Here is a 9,113-nt window from a genome sequence, read left to right as displayed (position 1 = left end):
AAAGATTTTTATTGAAATGGGATGGTTATTGGTGGGTAATTATATTAGGGTAGGTTGTTCTACAAGTATTGTCACATGGGATGTAATTTTTTGTGATTTGTGGACATTTTATTTTGACTGCTATTACTGTGGGAGCATGTTTCCTTGTAGATTAGCTATAGTACATGTTGCAAAGACCTAATGCCCCTACCCCTGTGCACATAAATACTCTATCTCCTGAACCCATCTAAGTAGATATGGAAGGATGTGCAGAGTATCTGGTGAACCCACCATTCTAAATCGGTATGAGAAAATATAAATCGAATGGTTAATTAGTACATCAATTATTGATTGAAATTTAAGCTGTTGGGTTCCAAACTATTGAGATCACAAAGTCTACACTACAAAGGCAGGTACCCTGGTGTAGCTAACCAGAGGTAGTGAATGTCTTTAATTAGGTTATATATGGTAAGAATATAAAATAGCATATGTATCTACAATACTTTATTTATTTATTTTAAGTTTGTTATCAAACTTAGTTTTAACCTTTGTCACCTCAACCACAATTTGTTTCACCCCCAATGAACATACAGGTTGCATATCAATGAGGTGAAATCCAAGTTGTTGTCTTTTTGGTTTGTTTTTAGTTTACACTGTTAGGTATAAAAGTTGTAAAGAATAACAAGGAATAAGGCCAATGCAACCTTTCTTGTTTGCGTTTTTGAACTTAAGTAAATGAGTGCTCAGAGCAGCACAGACAGAAGCAGTGTGTGACATTTCTTTGTACCCTCATAAACAAGGTGACAGCGCTTGTAACTAGACACGTGTCTTGTAGGCTAAACAGTTATTTCCCCCAACCCTCCTCATAGAAGTGTTGTTCTTTCTATTGCTACCAACCCGTCTTTTTGTACTTTTTTACTCCCCTGTATCTCTCTCTTAACATACACATGCTTATGCATACTAAATGTATATAAGTTCAGTTGAGCTATTAGAGCACCCTCCACTTAAAGACAAAAACTGCTTGGAAATAACGTGCAAGCCCTGGTCGGTTTGTAAAGACAGCTACATTAAGGTGTTAGGGCAGAGCCACAAATCCTGCTCCTCTGGTATAAAAAACTCTACGTAACCATACACAGTAAAATCCTGAGTGTTAATCTGAGAGTGTACACAGTAAAATGTTAGTTTAACAATCAGGATTTTGCATTGTACTCATTATCAACACAACAAAACATCAGTCCATTGCCATCGTTTAGCAATTAGGCTTGTCCCAGTAAGTTTGTAATCAGAATTTTGCCCTGAAATGTTTATAATTACAATTCTCTTATTACTATTGCTATTATGACCACGATACCAAATGCAAGCAATGGCAACTGTGTACAAGGATTCTTTTGTAGCATGTATTGTGTTCCTGATGACATGGCTGCACTACTCCCTTGTGTTGTGATTTACTCTAATAAAAGGAACTCCATGGGCCCTTGACTGTCGTTACCGCAACTCAACTCATAAGCGCTTGTTTGGTCAAACAGCTGTGATTTAGGTGTATGCCCCTCAGCTGGGTAAGCTTGTTTCACTCATAATAAGGTTTAACCATTTCAAGTTTTAAACCCTATTGACCGGAGACCCAGGAGACTATGCTTGGTCCCCTACTTATTTTCCCCTCTGTACTAAATCTCTTCACCGGAAATAGCTGATCCACAAACTCACAACAGTTGTGAGCTTGTAGATCTTCTCAATCTCATTTAGCAAAATGTTTGCTTATTATTATTGTCCAGAATTAAGAAAGGAGAATGGGGAAGTTCATATCTGTGCCAACACCATGCAACTGTCAAAGTTGTTTTCCACCTTAGGCATGATTATGTAATTTTGCCCTTACTCTTGAATATGACTCACATTTGATCCAAACGTTAAACACTGGCTTCCCTATTGTTGGGCATGTCATTATGAGTGAAGATTTCAAACTGTCAGACAAGCTCGAGAAGTTCACAATGCAAGGTGTTGTGAGCTAGTAGTTTGGCTTTTGTATAAAGTATAAAATAAGTATAAAATAGGCTCTCCAGGACAGTCATTCACACTAAAACATCTGCCCATCCACATTTTAGTTATTTTGTTGACACACAGAATTTATGTTGAAATCATTGCTGATTAGCACAGCATCACTTGAATTAATTTAGCATGAGGTAACCAACAAATGATCAAGCCACATCTTTATGTCTCTTCACATGGCTTATGCCATTGTGACCATGACTTTTTCAACCCAAAAGGGTTTTGGTTTTCTTCAGGGTCATTCCCTCCAAAGTTACATGAAAATCCGGCCATCTGCTATTTTGCAAAGAGATAAAACAGAATGGGGAAAGAAAATTACCCTTTTAATCTAATTCAAGTGGAGGATCACAATGTATTAATCTCAGCAGGGCATAAAAGACATTTTAACAACAAAGATCAATGTAAAGCAACTTGATTTTCAGTCTATTTCTAATTGAGGTGGCTTTCTAAAACATTATGGTAATTGTTTTAGTCCCCAAATCAGTGTTGGTAGAGAAAACGTGGTTTATTTCAGCCATACTAGAATGTAGTACTGTATACAACTACTAGATGGTGCCATTTAGAAATCATTTCCAGACAGGAAAGCTTCAAAAAACACAATGGGGGTGTAACCTGACCTACATATATCATGAAAGCATGTTAAACTGAAGCATTTAAATGCATTATTTTATGTGATATATATATATATATATATAATGGTTATAAAACATCCCTTCCCCTTACTAAACTGCATAAAACATTATTTACATTTCCCACCAGTGCATTGACCATCTACTGGAAATGCTTTACATAGGCTATATAAAGAAAGGTTGCAAGCTAAATCTATGTTTATCCATGACCCCTTGACACAGAACATAGAGGCATTGACCGTATAGGGTTCATTATTGCCCTCACAGAATTACCATCATGACAGCAGAGAATTCTCAAATTAGTTTCCCCCCAAAATACTAAACTACAGGCTCACAACAACAATGCAATGAGACAAGTTGTGAGCGTGTAGATTCTCCATTTGTCTTAAGATGGTATACTGGTTAGTTAGCTGAAACTCTCATCAGCTGCCGCAGTAGTACATGCAATTTCAAGATGCAGGCAAATTAACAAAAATGCTGAGCAAGCATCCTAAAGTACTAAAACACTAAAGTACGTAAATGTGTTACTGTATATTGATTAAAGTGGGTTGAAACTTAGGGAAATAATTCCCCTTCATTGCTCTAAGTAAAAAAAGTAAAGAGTAAAAAGTAGTTTTTTTATAAAAGCAACATTTATTTTACAGAACAGATATAGATATAACAGATATATCAAAGCAAGTCATTATGACAAAAGAAATTACAAATTCAAACAGTTGGACAATGAAATCCAGAAAGGCATACAGTTCTTTCTTTGCAATTCTATCTTGAAATGCAAGCCTAGTATAAAAAGTTATGAGAAAATAAAATAAAAACTGGTTTAACTTTTACATTAGATCCCAACAAACTAAGGTCTTTCTAAATCCAATTCCAAGTACACCTTTAAGTGGTGTAAGTGTCTAAATTAATTTTTTCAAAATGTTGAGAAGAAGATTGGATTACTTGGGCATCAGACAGTATGAGACTGTGTGGCTGTGCAGGGAACTGAAGTGACTTCCAGGTTGCTACTTTGGTGGGTCTGTGTTGATGCCGTATTTCTCTTTCAGAAGCTTCAGCTGCTCTTCTTTCTTCTTTGTGTCCATTTTCTGGAAAGCCTGGAAAACACAAAAGGAGAAAATAAGTTAATTAAGGACATGATATGGTTTTTGTGCAAGCTCTACATTATTATTTCTTTCATGGAGATAAATGTCAGATAAACAATCTAAGATATCTACATATCGTACTCCAGCTGGAACAGTATGTACATGAGTATAACATAAGATACAGCAAGGCACAAAGGTGGCAGTACTTCAGCAGTTAGGAAGACAATTATTCCACAATCTCCGCAAGCTACCGTATATATAATTTCGATTTATATTAGGATAAATTTGAGCGACTGTAAAGACAAAACGGAAGTGGGGAGGAGGCTTCACTTCCACTTTATTGCTTGCTATGATCAGAGCTTCCGTTCTCCAGACTGTATGACGGAAGCATTCCGTCTTCTGCCTTCAACACAATACTGTCCAGTGTCCAGATCTTTAATATGTGGCTTCATATACAATACTTTATTGTATAAATATCTGCCTTCAACACAATACTGTGGGAGGCATACTTTGGCATAGCATTGGTCCGACTGGATTAAGGTTGGTGAGAGGTGCGTTAAAACGACCGGATTAAGGTTGGTGAGGGGTGCATTAAAACGACCGGATTAAGGTTGGTGAGGGGTGTGTTAAGGGTTAAGGTTAGGTTAGGTAAGGTTAGGTGTGCTGCCCCATGGGAGGTTAGGGTGAGGGTTTGAGATATCAGACCAAATCTTTTACTTAATATTTTGCTCATAATAGTGTGCAGCATCACACCAAAAAACAGCCTCCTAGGTTACTGTATTTTATATTACAATTGAAGTAAACAGACAAAAGTGATACATACTCTGTTTGCATTGTAGTAGAGGACCACCAGGTATCGATTGCAGACATTGAAGCCTGACAAGTGGTCACAGGCATTCTTAGCATCAAAGATGTCCTCATAGACAACATATGCTGTTCCTCTTGATTCTGGCGTGTTCCCTCTGAAAAACACATTTTACTAAATTATTAAGAGCAGGAGCATTCATTGTTACAGCATGCATCAATAACCTGACCAGACTGGTTACTAACATTTTGTTACATAACTTTTCTGTCAAACATACAAATACATTTATCAATAATTTCACCCCTACAGTGAATGCAAATATTTTAACGTTAAGGGAATAAATTAAATATTGAACCACCTACAATCAGTACACCATTAGCAGTACTAAAAACTATCTGCAAGAAAATCCCTCCAGAGAGGATGTTACAATTAGCAGTGTAGGTTCATATCCATATTTTATAATACTTACGTTCTGATTTGACGTATTGGTCCATATTTCCCAAAGATATCATACATTTCCTCGGCTGTGATCTTGTACGGAAGGTTCCTGATGTAAAGGATTCTATTTACCTCAGGTGGTAATCGTATCTGCAGGCAACAGACAACACACCCGTCAGTTGCATGCATTTAAAGACGAGTACAGTTACAAGACCGCAGTCTTTGTCTCACCGGAAATTTTACTCGGTTTTGACTTTTGACCAAAAGGACTTTATTATTCTTTCCGCTCATTTCCTTGCCCAGCTACACATATAATGGTCCTGAGTTATGGCTCTCTTGGTTGTACCCAATACTAACCTCGTGCACATTGGAACACCCAGGATCTAGTATGACTAGGAATTGAAAATAAAAGTTCATTCTCAGACTTTTTAAAATGAATTACTTATTTGAACTACTTGACCAATTTAGTAGTAGTACACAGTACATACTAATGTAATTTAAACATGTTGAATACAGACCATTAGATATGTAATAGGCTGAATCTTCTCATTGGTTAGCAGTAGTGTTTGTCTTCTGCCAAAGTGTTTATGGCGTTTTGTATACGTCTTTGCATTTCACTTAAAGTAATTTTGGTCATATTTTCAATTAGGATTCAAGTTGTTCTCTTTGATGATATTTAGCTTCTCAAACCCCAAACTTCAAATATCGTTGAATACGATTTTGTCCACAATTCCAACTAGGCTGTGGTCAGAAACTTAAAACCAGGTTTACTAACATAAACATCAAATCAAATAACACCCTCATCACTGACAAGGTTGATGTAGCCAATCACTTGAACATCTTCTTTACAAACATTGCAACAATGCTGGTTAACAAACTGCCCTCCCACTCTGGGCGTTTTGGTGTAGAGCACATCAAAGGCTTCTACAAAAACCTAGGTGTTTGTAAAGATGATTTTAAAATGACAATGGTAACAACTGAGGAGGTACTTAAGAAACTGAGTGCCCTCCAACCCCACAAGGCCACTGGCCATGACAATATTCCCTCCAAATTTCTCAGAGACTCAGCCATTTCCATAGCTCCAGTCATCACCCACATAGTTAACCTCTCCATCAAACAAGGACAGGTCCCCAGAGATTTTAAACTGGCCAAAGTAACCCCCCTGTACAAAAAAGGGAGCAAATTAGAACCCGGCAACTACCGCCCTATTTCTATTCTAAGCTCCATCTCGAAAGTGATGGAAAAAATAGTCTATGAACAGGTTGAAAAGTATCTTGCCACTAATAAATTGTTGTACGAGTTCCAATCTGGTTTCAGAACATCCCACTCCACTGACACATGCCTTCTCTATTTGAGCGACCACATCAAACACGAGGTGGATGCTGGAAAATACTGCGGCATGGTCATGCTGGACCTCCAAAAGGCTTTTGACACCGTGAACCACTCCATACTGGTTAACAAGCTTAAAGCTATTGGTTTTGATAGCACATCAGTGAGCTGGATGCAATCCTACCTGGAGGGGAGAGAACAGATGGTGGAAGTGAACGGAACACTGTCCCCCCCCCTCCCAGTGAGCTGTGGCGTCCCACAAGGAAGCATACTAGGGCCTTTACTGTTCCTAATATATGTAAACGACATGACTTCAGCTTGTGACTGCAACTTGTTCCTGTTCGCAGACGACTCAGCACTGCTGGTCTCGGACAGGAACAAACTGCAGGTTGAAAAGACCCTCAGCTCTGAACTCGGTAGAATCTGCACCTGGCTCGCTGATAACAAACTATCCTTACACCTGGGAAAAACTGAATCCATTCTCTTCGGATCAAATAGTAATCTCAAAAAGGCAGATGGCTTCTTGGTTAGAGTTGGTGATGATATTATCACACGGAAGGATCAAATTACCTACCTAGGTTCCATCCTGGAGGCCAATCTTTCCGGTGATAAGATGGCCACCAACGTAATCAAAAAAGTCAATCAAAGAACAAGATTCCTCTACAGGATCTCCTCACTGGTCGACAAAAACACCTTGAAGACCTTAACAGGAGCCCTTGTACAAGGTTTCTTTGACTATGCATCCACCTCCTGGTACCACAGCACCTCAAAGGCCCTTAAAACAAGGCTCCAGACCTCCCAAAACAAACTGGTCAGGCTCCTACTTGGCCTCACCCCCCGAACCCACCTCACCCCTGCCCACTTTGACAGGCTGGGATGGCTTAGGGTCGACGACAGAGTACAGCATCTTGCAATGGGTCTGGTCCACAAGATTAGATACACCACCAAGATACCCATGTACCTGTCTAAATACTTCCTTAATGTAAACGAAGTCCACACCCACAACACCAGAGGGAGTGCAACAAACCATGTACAACCCAGATTCGGCACAAACAAGGGACTAAATTCTTTTCGCTCCTATGCGACCAAAATGTGGAACGCCCTACCAACAGTCATTAAGACATGTGAATCCCTTGGCTCCTTCAAAACTGCTCTCAAAGGGCACCTACGGATGGCTGCAATTCGAAACTGGCCTCTGTAAAAGCTGAATTTGTATCTGGATTGTACTATGTTTTTGTATGGACGTGGTGTTGGGTGCCTGCACATATGCACACATGGCATCAACGCATGGTGTTGTGTGCAGGCGCCCTACACTCTGTCTTTGTACTATGGATTGTACTATGTTTTTGTATGGACGTGGTGTTGGGTGCCTGCACATATGCACACATGGCATCAACGCATGGTGTTGTGTGCAGGCGCCCTACACTCTGTCTTTCGTTTTCTTTTCTTTTATCCCCCTGTTCCCCTCACTGTATATATACTTTTTTTCCCTTTTCGCTTCCTATATGATGAATTCCTGTTCTGTTCTTTAACTACATAGAAGTGTCTATTTGTTTGTCTCTAAATGTCTTGATGAATTGAACAATGTGGACCCTGTTGTAAACAAGTGTAAGGCTTAATTGGGTCGTCCACTCACAGTTAACAGTCTTTGTATTGAGTTTGTGCTTGAAATGTACTGTAATTCTGCAAACTGTTAATAAAGATTTCAATCAATCAATCAATCAATCAATAGTATTGATGTTGGTATCATAGGAGAGATAACCTGCAAGCACTGATCAAAGTAACAATTCTTCTACATTCTCAAATTGTGTAGACTTGTAAATTAAGTAATGCCGATGTTTAACAATAATTGAAACCAAATGGACCCGCAAGGGTCAACTCTCCTTTTTTTAGCTGGGGACCACCTGGAACCCCTTCAAAACACTACTACTACTAGCACCCTTGCTAAGTGCTAACTCCCACGTATTTTGGTATTTACACTGCAATTTTCAACTGTATGACGTTGTGTTGCCGTGAGTGTGTTCATGAACATGTTCCGTCACTCCCAAATAAACACAAAGTATAATGAACATGACATTCGTTTGTAAGTGCTAAATGCGTTAGCCAAATAGCAGAAGCTGTGCGTTAGCCAGCTCACGTTAGCCTCTACAGCTCGCCGAAGCTGGTTTCAAGCTACACATGAATCGTTCGTCCTTCGATAGATACTAAAAACTTACATTAGCTCTTTTCGCTGCTTGCATAGCCATGGCGACGTACTTTTAATGAACAGTAAGCCTCTGAAGAAGGAAAATGGGTAACTAATTATTTGCTCAGAATAGCACTGCTTGCTTGTCTGCTTGTGGTAAAATGGCTGCGCCTAGAGCTGGGCTGTTGTTGACGAATGAAGAGCTTCCGGTTCGAATTTCTAGACCATATCCGGTCATCCCCCACACTCAACCAACACACAGTACACCTAGCTACCTATACATTAATGAAATACATTGATTTATCAGTTTATACCCCAATCTATCAGTTTATATTTTAGGTCTGTGTCTAAATATTTATTAGAGATCAGAGTACAATTTTCTATACCAATAACCCTAGTATAGATTTTATTTATAGTATGAAAATCCTATAAAACATACAAAAATATAGAAAAGGTAAAGTGCTAGGCTGAGGCAAGAAGCCTGAGGGGCTTATGTGAGGACTCTACCTATAAAGATAGATCAGCATGCATTTATAACTGATCTTTAATAAACCTATTTAAATCATGTGTATGTTTGTTTATACACAAATGCAAATCATAAACATCAGTGGATCAGTTTTGATCAG

General features: G+C 38.8%; 1 protein-coding gene across 1 annotated transcript; it reads right to left on the bottom strand.

The window, feature by feature from the left end:
- Positions 1-3,264: 3,264 nt before the first annotated feature.
- On the bottom strand, positions 3,265-8,669 carry sf3b6 (splicing factor 3b, subunit 6). The gene is made up of 4 exons (XM_080790832.1): positions 8,519-8,669; positions 5,005-5,123; positions 4,554-4,692; positions 3,265-3,742 (listed from the first exon to the last, which is right to left on the bottom strand). Exons 1-4 carry the CDS (start codon positions 8,546-8,548, stop codon positions 3,653-3,655), a joined length of 378 nt encoding a protein of 125 aa, XP_080646958.1. The 5' UTR covers positions 8,549-8,669; the 3' UTR covers positions 3,265-3,652.
- Positions 8,670-9,113: the final 444 nt, after the last annotated feature.

The sequence above is a fragment of the Protomyctophum bolini genome, assembly GCF_963924005.1.
Source record: "Protomyctophum bolini genome assembly, chromosome: 19".
NCBI lineage: Eukaryota > Metazoa > Chordata > Actinopteri > Myctophiformes > Myctophidae > Protomyctophum > Protomyctophum bolini.
The sequence above is the reverse complement of the archived record's forward strand: the minus strand, read 5'-3'. Positions and strand labels throughout refer to the sequence as shown.